We start from the raw sequence: 15664 nt of genomic DNA, 5'->3' as shown, positions 1-15664 counted from the left end.
GGCTAGCATGGGTCTTGAAGTCCCACAAGAGAACAGCTGTTCCAGTCCTTTCAGAGTGCAGGGGCCCAGAGAGGGCCAGAGGTCTGCTGGAGGTCACCCAGTCAGGTGGTACTGGCACAGGGCCTGGACCTCTGGGAGATCAGGCAGTGGTCCTCGGACTCTGCCCGGAGCTCTGCTGTTTCCTGTTTTTGGTCATTTGTGATGAGCTTGTGAGCCTGGAGGAGGAGGAGGAAGAGGAGGAGGAGGAGGAGGAGGAGGAGGAGGAGTGGGGGAGGAGGTGAGAGGAGAAGGAGGAGGGGAGGAGGAGGAAGAGGAGGAAGAAGAAGAGGAGGAATATGTATATGATCTCTTATGTGTCAGAACCTTGGTGGCTTTCGCTCTGAGGTAAAGACTGACCTGTTCTGCCCCCTAGGCCCAGGAAGTGTGGCTTCTCCCACCCACTTAGCTTGGTTCTGTGGGGGTCTTAGTATTGCAAATCCTAGGCTCTGTCCTGCCTCAGGACTTTTGCATATGCATCTGCCTAGATTATTCTTCCCAACTTTGTACCTCCATATCCTGAGTCTGCAGCTCAAATTCCACTTTGCCTGGAACGATGTGCCAGGCGGGGTGTGGCCTCTGTTGTGCTCTGTGTTCAGGTCACACTTCTTCTGCTGCCCTCACATTTGGGATGATTTTTTTCCTCAGCTGGCTTGTAGTCTTCCCCCGTTTTGTGGCATGGGCTCTATGAAAGCGCAGATCTGGCATCCCGTGTCTATATCTTCCCTGTGCCTGGCACGCGTGGCAGGTGCGCAGTATGGGCAGGCCAGCCTGGGCTCGGCCCTGCTCACCCCCTCCCTCCCCTCATCCTCTGGCAGGCCTGTGCCTCCTCCCACTCCCTGTGCTCCAACCTCAGCAGCACCTGGAGCCTCAGCGAGTTCCCATCGCCCCTGGGAGGCCCAGAAGCTACAGGAGAAGCCGGGGGATCTGAGCCCCACACCTCGGTAAGATGCCACCTACCCCAATCACGGGGAAGCCTGGGACTTCCCTATGTTGTCCCCACACACAGTGTGTCCACTTTGCCAGCCATTGCATGTCACAGACACGCACAGCAAAGCCCAGGGAGGCTGAGAGCCTTTTTTCCCATTTGTGTGCTTGTATGTGCAGGTGTTTCTGCATGTTCATGTGTGTGTAAGTACACGTGTGTATGCATGTGGAGACCAGAGGTCAGCCTTGGGTATCTTTTTTTTTCCCAGGAGGCATTCACTTAGTTTTTCCTTTAAGATATTTGATTATTTTTATCTTTAATTATACGTGTGTGTGCATATCTGTGTGTGGTTTGTGCACATGAATATATATGGATAGCCTCAGAATCCAGAGATGTCTGGTCCCCTTGGAGCTAGAATTAGAGGTAGTTGTGGGTGTCTGATGCCAGGAATGGGGGCTTTATCTTCTAAGAGCAACACAGGCTCTTGACCATTGAGCGCTCTCTTTGGCCTTTACTTTGTCATTTTTGGAGACACTCTCTCCCTGGGACTTGAAGATCTCTGATTAGGCCATGCTCCCCATCACTAGGATTACAAGCGTGTACAACCATGCCTCTGTGTGTGTGTGTCTGTATGTAGGTGTATGTGAGTGTGTGTTTGTATGTGTGTATGTGTATGTGTATGTGTGTGTGTGCGCGTGCGCGCGCACGCTGGAGAGCCAACTCAGAATCTCCTGCTTGCCCAGTAGGCTCTTTACTGGTTAAGCCTCTCCCAGCACTCGCAGGTATGGGGAGCCCTCATACACTGTAGTCTTGCCTACCTTTCCTTTGTCCTGGGCCCCAGGTCTTGTCTGAGAGCTGAGGGCTGGGATGGGGGGCTGGAGATGACCAGGACTTATGCTGGGCTTACAGGAGGAAGCCACAGACAGCGAGAAGGAGATCAACCGGCTCTCTATCCTGCCTTTCCCACCCAGTGCTGGTTCCATACTCCGCCGGCAGCGTGAGGAAGACCCGGAGCCCCCTAAGAGGTAACTTGCTGGAGGTAGCAGGAGCTCCCCATGAGGCAGGGTGGCTGGGTCTTGATTGACACATTCCCTGAGTTCAGCTACCAGAGTCAGGCAGGACTAGCAGTCCCCTCACTGGACTGCCCCGAGTCTGTCAGAGTCCTAGAAACAGTGAAGTTCAAAAAGGAACCAGGTTGGGTCAGGTTAAAGCCAAATAGCAGAATGGGCTCAGCTGCAGCCCAGTGCTCTGGTGGGCAGTTCGTTGCAGGCAGCCTGAAATCTCAGGTTCTTAACCTTAGAGACTGGGTTGGCTCAGGTTGGGGAATAGAGAGGATTCCATGTGCAGGGTACGCAAGGCAAGAAAGCCAGGCCTCAGCTTCCATTAGCAGCAGCAGCAGCAGGAGGAGGCAGGCAGGTCAGAAAACCCAGCCACATCCGTAATGGCCAGAGCAGGATATGGGATTTCCTGTCTCCTGGTCCTTCCCATCACTGTCTTCCCCTCTAAGTGGCCTCCTGATGGGAGGCTGGGCTGGGGGTAGGCTGTGGTGACCACAGGCTTGCTGTGAAGTGACTTGCACTCACAGGGGTGGATGTGAGGAGGCTGGGCTAGTTCAGAAAGTACAGGTAGGAGCCAAGAACTCAAGGTGGCAGGGGCGGGTAATGGCAGGGTACATACACAGTAAGGGAGGCAGCATTGAAGGATAAGTCAGCTATGGATCAAAGCAAGAACTCTTTGCTTTGTGCTTTTAGGGGGCTGGGTGGCCTGGGTGCCCCCTGGCCTGGGTCCTGGTGGTTTGCTGGGGTACTGAGATACGAGGTGGGGCAAAATGTCACGGGTCTCATTTGCTACCCCTGTCTCCTCTCTGTTCAGGTCTTTTAGCAGCATGTCGGATATCACAGGTAATTCTCAGGGTCCCCCGGGGAGGGCCTCACTTTGGGGAGTTCCTTGCCACTGGCCTAGATCCTGTGTGCCTGCTCTTCTGGCCTGTGCTCCTTCCCCCATGGCCTGTCTGTGCCCCGTGACCAGTCCTGGAAGCTGTATGGGAGACTTCTGAGAAATAGGGTCCAGCTTTTACACCTGCTCCTGGGCGTGCCACGTGGGGCCCTTCTCTTCCTGCCTATCTCCTCCTCCTCTAGGAAACTGGAGCCTCACCCTGCGGCCCATCCCAGCTCTGTGCTCCCGGGGCCACTAGCATGCCAAACCCCCTTTTGTTGCCTTCTGCTGTCTCTGTTGTCCAAACTTCTGACTTCCCTCTTCCTCCCCAGGGAGTGTGACCCTTAAGCCATGGTCCCCTGGCCTCTCTTCATCATCCTCGTCTGACAGTGTGTGGCCTTTGGGAAAGCCGGAAGGCCTCCTGGCTCGGGGCTGTGGCCTGGACTTCCTCAATAGGTATGCAATTCTCCAGGATGGTAGAGAAGGGTTTGGGTGTCCCATGGAGCTGCAGAGGGTCCAGGTCTCAGCTGGGAGGCAGCAGGCCATGGCTCTGCTCCAGGCTTCCATGAACAGTACAGTTTTCAGACAGCGGCAGCCCCACGATTCAGATCCTGTTGTCTGTGCTGTGTGAGCCCTGGCTGCTGTCTGGGCTGCTGTCTGGTCCCTCGGCCTCCATTTCCTCACCGGCTAAAGGCAACCATGATCTCTTTTGCATGTGGGTGTCTGGACATTTCTGGTTCATGTGAATAGAGCATCCAGCCCTGAGAGGTACAGACCGTGTCACTCATGCCACCCTCATTCCAGCATCTTTCTAGCTACTCCTCTCTGCCCTGAGCTCTTGGTGGGCAGGATTCAGCCAAGCCGCTGAACCACATAACAATGGCCAGGGCCACCACGGGAGCCCCTGTAGCTGTTGTGGCTACAAACCCAAAACAGAAGTTACAAAACATTAGGGCAGGATGCCCTGAAAATGGCCCACTTGGTCCATGAGGGAAGGGCACTCCTTACCCCCAACTCCCCACACACACATCCCGCCCCGCCCTCCCAAGCCACAAGACCTTTGAACTCAGAGTTGCTTTGGAAAGGCAGGAAAGGTTGGCCAGGGAAGAGCCAGTGAGGAGGGGAGAAGGGGAGATGGAAGGGACGAGTTCAGGCCAGATGAGTCCCCGTGGGCCCATGACTAAGGCACGGACATGTGGATTTTGGCTTGTGTGAATTGGATGCCTGGGAATGTCTTGCTGTCATTCAGTGCCAAGGCAGCTGCCTCACTCCTGGGACAAAGTGTTGTTTTGATTGTCCTTGTTTCATAAACTACAGAACCGAAGCTCAGAATTCTTAGTGAATTCGCTTGAGACCGCATGGCTGAAAAGTACTAGGACCATCTTCAGGGACCGGACCACACTTGAGTTTTAGGAAAGCCTTAGGAAGCACTGAATGCCAGCCAGTGTGAGGTGGGGTTAGGGGTAGGGGGATTTCAAGCTAAACAGATCAGGGCAGAGCAGGACCAGAGGCCTCCTGCCTCCTAGAGACGGCTTGGCCAGGCGTCTAGCACCCCACCCACCAACCCCCACCCCCTGCTTCTGTTGCAATCCCAGTGTAGGCAGTGGGCCCAGTGTGACATTGTCTCAGGCCTGTGCAGGACATGCTTATGGGGGAAGGGGCGGAGGTGCCTCCCTTCCTGCCTGCTCTGGCCCTTCCTCCAGCCGAGCTTGAGGCAGCATCCTGGCTGTCTTCCAGGGGGCGCCAGGATGCAGTACCGGGAATGAGGCTCTGCCCCAATCCTCCTGGGCCTGGGCTGGGTCACCTCTCCCGCTCATGCAGTTCTGGGGAAGAGGGAGTTGGAGGAAGACCACAGACCAGGCTGTGGGCTCAGGTGGCTGAAAGAGAAAGGGGGATAGGCACTCATTTAACTGCAGGTCAGGGTGACCCACTTGGGTCTCAAGATATGGCTATAGGTTTGGAAGATCTGGCTCTGTACCCAATGCCTAGAGTTCAAATCTTGCTGTTTATTGCTCCCCTGGGGGCTTGGGCAGGCCACTTAATTTCCGCTGTATGCTGTAGACCTATGACAATGCTGTCTCTCAGGTGCCCTCCCCCCAACCCCCACCAGTAGTCCTGAATTAAACAATACCTGGCTCAAATTTGGATATTCTAGCTACTACGGTGCCTGTGCAGAGCCCATATGGGTGCGTGTGCAAGGAGACATGGTCTAGGTAGTAGAATATGGGGATGTCTGCACGCACAGGTGTGCTGGCATGTGTGTGCAGGTGTGGAGGACAGAGTTGACATTAGTGACTTCCTTGTATGGCTGTCCACATTAAGTCCCTGCATCCTGGGATGTAGGATGCATCACTGTTTGGCTAGACCTGCTGGCCAGTAAACTCTTGGGATCCTTCTGTCTCTGCTTCCTGCACACTGATGTTACAGATGCAGTGCCTGGCTTGCATGCGGGTACTGGGCATCCAAACCCGGGTCCTGGTGTTTATGCACCAAGCGCTTTATTTACTGAGCTATCTTTCCATCCCAGAACCGGTATAGGAATTGTTCAAAGCCACTGGAGGCTGGTGTAGTTTGGGCACACCTGCCTTCCGTCTGCTGTGTACATTTTGGAGGGCCATATACATAGCTCTTGGACCTCTTAGTTGCAAACTGTCACCCCCTCCAGCCTCTTCACTCCTGTTAGGGGACATCACAGAGCAGTGTCAGTCAGGCACTGGGGTAGGTGGAGTAAAGCTAGAACGTCACTGGACAGATGGCTGTGTGGAAGAGATGGTAGGAATGATGTGAGGCCCTGGGTACTGGGAGAGCATTAGAGAAAGTTAGCCTGCTGTCTGTCCGCAGAATCCTGTAACTGTCTATACTCATGTGGTCCTAGAGGTCTCTAGAACCTTCTGACCACACACAGAGAAAGTTCTTAGACTCTTTGTTCAGGTCTACTACCCAGCATTTGTACTGTCCTTGGGAAGTGATAACTGCTTTCTACCTCTGTTGCCCACACGTCTAACATGGCAGCATCATTGCTAGAAATATTCATGTTTCTGGTCTGTGCAGCAGGCTTCGATCTCAGCATCCAGGTCCCTGATTGGTGCAAATCTGTCACGTGTGCAGCCTGGAGATCTTCCCACCGTGTTCTGGGACAGGGACACTCACAAGCCACAGGGCCCATTATCACTCACTGTTGGCAGAAATGACAGCTTCTCTGACAAGACAGGGGTCGGGCTAGGAGCCCTTCTAGGAGTTGGACAACCCCTGTCCCTTCTGGGCTTCAGGGCCTCAGTCTCAGACATAGTCAGGATCAGCTAACATGTCCTGTTCTCTCCCCTCCTCTGCATCCACTGAGGTCCCAAACAAGGGATCTCTGCACACCGTTCCCACCCAGCCCCAGGCTGTTCTCAGACACTGACAAGTGCCAGAGTGGGCTACCTGCTTGTGAGGCTCAGGGAAGTTTACAGAGTCCTTGGGGTCCCTGGGAAGGGTGGTTATCCACAGCGTTCCAGAGGAGGGGTGCCAGAAATTAATCCTTAGGTCACTGGGTGTGCAGGGGTGTTAGAGGAATCCGAGATCAGCAGTTCTGAGTGATGGCAGCGGTCTGTGGGTTTGTAACAGTTGGGGAGACTGGACCAGCAGGATTGTCCTCAGTCCCACCTGACAACAGGAAATAGCCAAAGCTTTTTTTTTTTTTTTTGCTTGTTTTAATTATATTTTGTTTATTTAATGTGTGTGTCTGTGTTGTGTGTATTGTGGATGCCACAGATGTGGAGGTCAGAAGACAACCTGTGGGGTTTGATTCTCACTTTCTATCCTGTGGGTCAGAGATGGGGCTCAAGTCACCAGGCTTGATGGCACTTTTACCTGCTGAGCCATCTCACCAGTGTGACGGGAGGAGTTTCTTTTTTTTTTTTTTTTTTTTTTTTTGGTTTTTCGAGACAGAGTTTCTCCATGTAGCCCTGGCTGTCCTAGAACTCACTCTGTAGACCAGGCTGGCCTCAAACTCAGAACTCCACCTGCCTCTGCCTCCCAAGTGCTGGATTAAAGGCATGCGCCATCACTGTTTGGCAGACCAGAGGAGTTTCTTAAGCATGTCCCTTGAGCCCACAATGCTGAGAGCTCGCTACGTTTCCACTCATGACCGGCCGGTTTGGGGTGAGTCGGTCGTGAGGAGTGGGGCACGCACATTCAGGGTTCGTCAGGCCACGATGCTGGTTCCCTCTGTGGCACTTTCCTCTCTCCGTGGCTTCTGACCTTGCTCCCAGGAAAGGAAAACCTGGAAGAACCTGCAATCAAAGGCTCATGAGACAGTGGTCCAGGCTTGGGGATGTGGCTCAGATTTCTTACCTAGCATGCACAGAGCCCAGCGCCGTGTAAACTGCATATGGTGAGACACATCTGTAATCCCAGCACTTGGGAGGTAGATGCATCAGAAGTTCAAGGTCAGCCGGGCGTGGTAGTGCACACCTTTAGTCCCAGCACTCAGGAGGCAGAGGCAGGTGGAGTTCTGAGTTTGAGGCCAGCCTGGTCTACAGAGTGAGTTCCAGGACAGCCAGGGCTACACAGAGAAACCCTATCTCGAGAAACCACCCCCCCCCCAAAAAAAAAGAAGAAGAAGAAGTAGTTCAAGGTCATTCTCAACTACATAGAGAGCTAGCCTGGAGTACTCAAGACCCTGTTTAAGAGATGGAGTGTGGTCCAGTTCACTTGAGAGGAGGCGTGATTGCGTTTTGTATCCTGTTCTGTCAAGAACAGAATTAGTCAGGGCCCGGGGAATTCCACAGCCCACAGTGGCTTCGCAGCTCCTTGCTTCGACCTTCTGACCCTCACGCCCACAGGGTCAGAGGGGTGTCACTGTCACCCTCATGGACAAGCAGGGAGTCTGGGTCATGGCTTAAGAAGAGTTTAGCACAGGCAGGCTCAGACTTTTGACATTTCAACACGAGGTTGTCATCTACCCGGTTGGTGCTCTGTGCAACTGAATTCTCAAAAATGGCAAAAAAACCAAACCAAACCAAAAAAAAACCAAAACAAAACTCATCTTTTAAGTAATTTAGGATTTTGTGTTGGGCTGCACCGAGTGCCGTCCAGGGTGACCTGTGAGCCATGGCTTGGATAGATAGATACACTGAATGGTGCCCTCCAGGATATTTTTGCTCTAACTGCTGACTGGACAAATTTCAAGAGTTCCCCCATTCTGCCTCCCTGAACCAGGACAGGCCCCAGGGGCCTGGCTCTTGATTTGACTGAAGGGACAGGTGCCAGCTGCAGGGGGCAGTGTGAGTACCTCGAGGTAGGGGAGAGGCTCTGCTGGCTCATGGAAGAGACTTTGGGGTCAGTTTGCCCGAGACTGGTCCTCGGGCCTTATCAGTTCTTATCCAGGGATGGGCAGGATTCTGCTCTCCTGGGGATCATGGCGTGTCCTTGGCTTCAGTGGCCACAGCCAGCGTCTCCCTTTGTGTGAAGGAATAGGGTGGACAGATTCCTTCCTGTGACTCAGACACAGGTTCCAGCTGGCTTTTCTGGGGGCTGTTCCTCAGGCTTTTAAGTTGGTGCTGGGGGACACATGTAGCACCTGGACTTTCTTACTGCGTCCGCTGCTGCTCTTGATATTGAACCTGCTGCAAAGCTGTCTCTGTGCCGCAAGCCTCCCCATCACCCCAGAGCCTGACTCCTCACCCTGTGTCACAAAGCACTTGGGTTCCATACTGAGATGGCACCCAGCTGTATCCTCCCCTTCCTACCCTCTGCACCCCTCCCTCTAATTTAGCTGCTTCTAAATTAGAGGCTAACGGGTCCTGTGAGTAAGCTGTGTTCCTTTGTTCTCAATGTGTCAGGTGCTGGGTTTGGTGTTAGGGGCGCAGGCTGGATTTCCGCAGATGTCTGGACCTGAAGGGCTTTGAAATGGGCAGAACTGAAGAGAAAATACAGAACCTGGCAGGGGGTGCTGCTGGGTAGGGGTGGGGTTAGTGGGAGGGCGGATCTGGGAGGGAGAGGCTTGAGTTTTGAAGCAGCAGCATGATGACCAGGCTGGGGAGAGGGGGGAGGGTGTTGCAGAGGGCACTTCAGGAACACTGGCCCTGGGTGAGATCCATGGTCTCTTCAGGCAGCAGAATCATGGTTGCCTTCCGGGGACTCTGTGACAGTACTGACTGGATTCTCATTCCCACCTTCCTCCCTTTCTCTCAGGTCTCTGGCCATCCGAGTGTCCGGCTGGAGTCCCCCCGCAGGCCTGGATCCCCAGGATAAGAGTCCAGATAGCATGCCGGGCCTTGGAGACAGGTGGTCTGGGGCGGTGGTGCGAAGGGTGTTGTCTGGGCCTGGGTCAGCCAGGACAGAACAGAAAGAGGTGAGATCCCTCTAGGGGCAGGGGTTCTGCATCAGCAAGGGTGGACATTGGTTGGTGGAGCATCCACGGGTGGGGCTTCTGGGGACTGCCTGAAGTAGAAGTTGCTCTGCCCTCAGCCTGCAGTGACTAACATCTGACTTGGTAGACGGGGGTGGGGAGGTGGGGTGGGGTGGGGTGGGGTGAGGGTAGGGGTGTGGCATGAGGAGTTGGGGGGAACCTTGGGGGGGCATGGTGACAGCATCCTGACAGAGCTACATCCCTAAAATCATCCACTGTCTGCTTGGGCTCAGCCGAGGGCGGAAGGCACTGGTCTGGAGGGGGCAGGCCTGGAAGCGGAGGCCCAGCAGAGGACCTTGCCCTGGAACCAGAGCTCCACCCTCCCCTTCCTGCTGGACTCAAAGGGTGAGCCTGGCCTACGGGAGAACCTGTTGAACTCATGAGACCCAGCCAGTCAGGGCTCCTTCAGTCCGGGATGTGGGGTAGGAATAGAAGGGCCCAGAGGTAGATACAGAAGCCTATGTCCCAGTACCCTGCAGGGCTGTGGCATCCTTTAGGTGTGCACGTGCGCATGCGTTCTCTTTCTGCAGCTAGTAAGCACCAACGGTGAAACAGTAACTCCTGTACCTAAGTTCCTTGCTCAAAGAAGGTCCTTGCAGGCCAAGCCTGTAGAGGGTCTCATCAGTCCCCGAGGTCCCTTGAAGCTGATCTCTGGGCTCACTAGCCTCCTGTGTCCTCCCTACCCTGCCAAACCCAGCCTGTCATTCCTTCCATGAGGCCCTGGATGCCTGGGCAAAGGGACCGGGTGCCGAGCCCTTCTACATTCGAGCCAACTTCTCCCTGCCCGAGCGGTCGGATCCCCATGCCCTTTGTGTGAAAGCCCAAGAGATCCTGCGGTTGGTGGACCCAGCCCACAAGCGGAGGCAGGAGTGGTTCTGTACTCGAGTGGACACCCTCACCTTACGGGACCTGGACCGGGGCACCGTGCCCAATTATCAGAGGTGATGCCGGAAGCCTGGGGTGGGGGGCCCGTGGGACCTGGTATGGGGATGTAGCCCTCTTTCCCAAGGAGTCCCTCCCTGCCTTCTGGGACAGGATGGATTGGAGGAGAAGGTGTTGAGGCTTGCTTTTCTTGTACCATGTGTGACCCAACCTTCCTCCCGCAGAGCTCAGCAGCTCCTAGAAGTCCAGGAAAAATACTTGATCTCCAGCAGACACCGAAGTCCTCGAAGCAACGTAAGTAGGGATGATGGGCAGGCTGAGTATTCGGTCATCCCTGAGGAGAGAAAAGAGGGCAGGCCTCCTTGATCTAGGTGCCCAGGAGACAGAACATTAGTTTCCCTGTGCAGGATAGTTGAGAGATGAAATGTCTGGAACGGGCCCATGCTCTAGTCTAGTGTTTGTCTAGTACACAGTGGGCACCAGAGAACAGTCATACTCTCTTTTTCAGTCCCTGGGGTGGGTCACCATTGTGCCCATGGTAAAGTGAGGGCCCTTGATAAGGCCCCTGGGGGATCCCATTGCTGGAGAGTGGCCAGGGCATGTGTGTTCAGGGGGGCTGTGAAGAGCATGCAGCTGTGCATGTTCACCTGTCTGCTGCTCACCTGCCTCCTGGACAGCAAGCAGCGTCTGTGAGTCCATGCATGCCTGGGGCCCAGTGCCCGCTCCTGTGCGTGCTCCGTGCCTGCCAGGCTTGGGCTAAGTAGTGTGAGTGAGTGTCCTAGGTTTTCCTACCCAAGGGCTTGCTGCTCGTTCATTGGTGGAGAGACTGTGCTGGAGTAGCCTGAGGGTGGGGATGTGGGATGAGGAGTGTGGGGATGGAACGATAACTTGGGGGGGTGTCGACGGGATAGGAGGGGGTGGGGACAGGGAGGAGGGTGGCTATGTGCGGAACTGTTGAATCTGGACGGCAGTGGCAGGATGCCCCCTCAGCATTCCCTCGTTGCTGGGATGGATTGTGACAACGATCTCCCTTCCTTGTCCACCTAGCTGAAGAAGCGAGCCCTAGGGTTGGTGAGGCCCAAGCCTGCAGGGGGCACTGCAGGAGACTCAGCAGAACAGCTCCCTGCAGAGCCCTGCTCAGGTAAGTCTGAGGACATAGGGGACATGCCCTCTGCTCAAGTGCCCAGTGTGCCTCTGGGTGGCCCCTGGCTTAGCAGTGGGAACAATCCAGAGCGACAAGGCTCCCTGATGGTGGGATGGATTGAAGAGAGCCCACTGGCAGGTGCTGGTGTGTGTGTTTGCAAGTGGCTCTGAGGAGCGTGGACAACCAGTAACATCCACCACACTGAGGAGAGCAAGGGGCTGGGGAGGAGCCAGATGAGAAAATGGTACTTCTGAAGGGCACCAGGGATGCGGAGGTGAGGGAAGGTTTGGGAAGAGAGGGAGAGGAGCCTACTCCTGATGGAGGTGAGGCTCATGCACGGTCACAGGAGCTCGGTGTGGGTGGTGACTTTGAAGGTGGGGAGAGCCTCTTTGAAGTCCAGGGCAATCAGCAACCCCTTGCTTAGGGGCGTCTTGTCTAGCAGATGAGACCATGAGTGTAGTTAGAGCCAGGTGCCCATGTGCAGGGAACCTAGGAAGGTGAGACTTGAGTTTGTGGTGGCTAGTGGAAGTTACCTGGGCTGACGGTGCATGGCTCTGAGCGGCAGGCAAAAGCCCTAACATTGCAGGCAGCTAAAGCAAGAGCAGGTCCGATGCTGAATTCACCCCAGGCTTTCAGACAGGGCCTTTGTTACCACTGGGAGGATGTGACCTTTGCCCTGGGATGTTGGGAAGTCAGCCCAGCATTGAAAGCAGGGAGTCAGTCACATGATCGTGTTGATGGCTGGGAGCCTAGGTGCTGACTGCAGAGTGGCCTGTAGGGGGCAGACCTGAGACAGGATCAGAAAGATGCCTTCTGCGAGAATACCAGGGCGAGGGAGAGGGAGAGGGAGAGGGAGAGGGAGAGGGAGAGGGAGAGGGAGAGGGAGAGGGAGAGGGAGAGGGAGAGGGAGAGGGAGAGGGAGAGGGAGAGGGTGAGGGAGAGGGAGAGGGAGTGTGTGTGTGTGTGTGGCAGAAGATGATGTTGACTTAAGTACGCTGGGGAACTCCTCACCTCTTCCATACTCCTTCTCTGCAGAGCTAGAACGAAGCCTAAAACCCTACAGCCTGGTGCGACCGCTGTTGGTGTCTGCCTTGAGGCCTGTGGTCCTCCTGCCTGAGTGCCTGGCGCCTCGCCTCATCCGTAACCTGCTGGATCTGCCAAGCTCCAGGCTGGATTTCCAAGTGTGCCCAGCAGGTGAGCCTGCCTGCCGCCTGGGTGGGTGGCTGTATTGGTATGGGCTGGAGGGGCAATGCATCTGGGTGGCAGTGGGCAGCCAGGCCTGTGGTCCTGAGTCATACACGTCCTTGTTCTCCACAGAGAGCCTCTCTGGGGAGGAACAGTGTACGTCCTCAGCTCCCGGAGCCCCCAAAGCCTGGCCGGCCACTGCTGGGCTAGGCAGCAGGATCCGTGCCATCCAGGAGTCTGTCGGGAAGGTAAGTGCCAGAGGGGGCAAGGCTGCCCTCTGGGACCCAGAACCAGCATCTGGGCCACCCCTTGGGCTGGGTTGAGATGATGACCTTGTGGGTTACTTGAGGAGTGGGCTGGTATCTCTTACCTGAACATTGTTATTCCTGAACTTCCATTGTTCTGTTTGTTGGCTGGGGCTGCAGGGGGGTGGCTGGTGGGGATGAGAGTAGAGTCGGAGGTCCGGAGAGACCTGACCGTCTCCCAGCACACACATGAGTCTGCGTCTCCAGTTTCCTTTGGTTCTTTGCTGATGAAGCAGGACTGTCCCCTGAGAGGTGTTGGCAGGGGTGGATGCAGCAGGGAAGGGTGGGCCCAGGAGTAAACTGTCTGTCTGTCTGTCTGAAAAGAAGCACTGCCTGTTGGAGCTGGGTGCACGGGGAGTGCGGGAGTTGGTGCACAGCGAGGTCTACCCCATTGTCATCCACGTGGAGGTGACTGAGAAGAATGTCCGTGAGATCAGGTGAGTGGTGGCCACGTGTGGGTGCCTTCTGTGGAATCCTCTGTCTCTGCACCTGCCACCACCTGTCCACCTGTCCATCTGTGTGCATGCTTGTATTGTTTATGTTTATTGTGGGTATTTATCTCTAGAGAGGGTTAGGTCTGTAACAGAGGGAGGTCCTGTGTATGTATATGTATGGATCATAGGCATTTGTACTATGTGTCTCATAGATATGCATGTATCATACATGTATCATGTGAATAATGTATATCATGTGTGTATGTATGTTCTGGATATGTATTGTGTGGGTGTATCATGTATGTATAATTCATTATAAGTGTATCTTGTTTGAGTATCATGCATAGTGTGAATCACATGTATAGCTTTCATGCCATATATATATCAGGCATGCCACAAATCATACATACTATGTATTATGTATGTATTATATGTCATATGTATATTGTGCTTTTGTTGTGTCATGCATGTTGTGGTTATATGCGTGTATGTGTATTGTATATCAGTATGTATTGGTATGTGCTATGTGTGTTGTCTGTCATGTATGTGTGTGCATATGTGTATCGTGCATGTATGATATATGTATGCATGTGCGTGCACATACACAGCCAGCTCTGATCACCCTCTTCCTCTGCAGGGGCCTGTTGGGCCGGCCGGGCTGGCGGGATTCAGAACTGCTCCGTCAGTGTCGGGGCTCAGAACAGTGGCTCTGGGGACTGCCGTGTTCCTGGGTGCAGGTGCCTGCGCATGCGTGGGGCCATGCAGAGGAGCTGGCCAAGGTGGTGCGTGGCCGAATCTTGCAGGAACAGGCTCGCCTTGTGTGGGTGGAGCGAGGCAGCAGCAGAGGGGGCAGTGGCAGCAGTAGTGAGGCCTGAGGACCCATCTGATGCCCAGGCTCTTCCAGCCACTGTCTAGACCTCCTCCATCAGATGCCTAGGCCTCCTCCATCAGATACCTGGGCCTCCTCCATCAGATGTCTGGGCCTCCTCCATCAGATGCCTAGGCCTCCTCCATCAGATGTCTGGGCCTCCTCCATCAGATGCCTAGGCCTCCTCCATCAGATGCCTGGGCCTCCTCCATCAGATGTCTGGGCCTCCTCCATCAGATGTCTGGGCCTCCTCCATCAGATGCTTGGGCCTCCTCCATCAGATGCCTGGGCCTCCTCCATCAGATGTCTGGGCCTCCTCCATCAGATGCCTGGGCCTCCTCCATCAGATGCCTGGGCCTCCTCCATCAGATGTCTAGGCCTCCTCCATCAGATGCCTGGGCCTCCTCCATCAGATGCCTAGGCCTCCTCCATCAGATGTCTGGGCCTCCTCCATCAGATGCCTGGGCCTCCTCCATCAGATGCCTGGGCCTCCTCCATCAGATGTCTGGGCCTCCTCCATCAGATGCCTGGGCCTCCTCCATCAGATGTCTGGGCCTCCTCCATCAGATGCCTGGGCCTCCTCCATCAGATGTCTGGGCCTCCTCCATCAGATGCCTGGGCCTCCTCCAGCTGGTGCCTGGGCCTCCTCCATCAGATGCCTGGGCCTCCTCCATCAGATGTCTGGGCCTCCTCCAGCTGGTGCCTGGACATTCACCGTTTATACATGGGCTCACACCCGTGTGAGCAGAGGAGACCCTGTGTTTTCAGTGGAATCAGATCTTCCTCAGTTGGGGCCTTCCTTGTCCCCCCGTGGACTCTCCAATGTGGGACCTCGGTCCTGGGCTCTCACCGGGGTCTGTCATTGGCTCTGCACAGGCTGCATGAACCCACGCACCTGTCCCTGACCTGCTGCTCTGGTCTCCTCACTAGCTCCAATGTTCCCATGTTTCCATTTGTGTGTCTTATACGTGTATGTGTGCCCTCTCCTTACATACACACCCTGGAATAGAGTTCTCACACCGTTCAATTTTGCACATATGTCCTCATGGATCCCCAGTTTTGTCCCTCCACTTGGGCACACGAGGTCTCAGGGGTCCTCAACCTGGGTCTGTGCCCCCAGCTGTGCCCAGCACCACGGGACCTCCACAGTCCAATGGCATTGCCTGTGTGTGCTGTCATGAAGATACCACGGCTGTTCTGGTCAGCTCCTACCCTTACATCTCTGTGTGTGTCGTCCCTCATCCCGTGTAAATATCACCATCCTTGTGACACTGGCACTAAGCAATGTGTGCTCTGCCCAGCACACCTGGACATGTTCTCTCGGCTGGCTTTCTGTTCCCCGCCTGCCTCCAGGAGGCCAGGGTGGTGGTGCTGCTAGGCCATCCCAATGTTAGGCTTGTGGGTGATTCCCCGGGCCTTTTCATTCAAGCTGCACACAATGAGTCATTAAAGTTTGTCATAGAAGTTGGTGACCTTATGCTTGCTTCCATGCCTGGCCTGGGGGCCCTGTCCCCTTTGTCCCCATCCCCATCCCCAGCGGATCCCACCTTTCA

The 15664-nt window shown here is 55.1% G+C and overlaps 1 protein-coding gene across 2 annotated transcripts in view; it reads left to right on the top strand.

Annotated features, from left to right (window-relative positions):
• Positions 1–15588, top strand: part of Card10 (caspase recruitment domain family, member 10) — a 27950-nt gene extending 12362 nt beyond the window's left edge. The window contains exons 9-21 of one of the 2 annotated variants that reach the window (XM_006520253.4): positions 855–980; positions 1874–1989; positions 2837–2865; positions 3232–3355; positions 9077–9236; positions 9527–9638; positions 9991–10234; positions 10400–10469; positions 11223–11316; positions 12355–12513; positions 12637–12752; positions 13137–13246; positions 13881–15588. In XM_006520253.4, the coding sequence (XP_006520316.1) occupies positions 855–980; positions 1874–1989; positions 2837–2865; positions 3232–3355; positions 9077–9236; positions 9527–9638; positions 9991–10234; positions 10400–10469; positions 11223–11316; positions 12355–12513; positions 12637–12752; positions 13137–13246; positions 13881–14118 (1698 nt within the window). In that variant the 3' untranslated portion in view covers positions 14119–15588. Of the gene's footprint in view, positions 1–854; positions 981–1873; positions 1990–2836; positions 2866–3231; positions 3356–9076; positions 9237–9526; positions 9639–9990; positions 10235–10399; positions 10470–11222; positions 11317–12354; positions 12514–12636; positions 12753–13133; positions 13247–13880 lie in introns of both variants that reach the window. The other variant, NM_130859.2, reaches the window with a different exon arrangement.
• Positions 15589–15664: the final 76 nt, after the last annotated feature.

The sequence above is a fragment of the Mus musculus genome, chromosome 15 (genome assembly GCF_000001635.26).
Source record: "Mus musculus strain C57BL/6J chromosome 15, GRCm38.p6 C57BL/6J".
NCBI classification, from domain to species: domain Eukaryota; kingdom Metazoa; phylum Chordata; class Mammalia; order Rodentia; family Muridae; genus Mus; species Mus musculus.
Note: the sequence above shows the minus strand (reverse complement) of the source record. Positions and strands in the feature narration are given on the sequence as shown.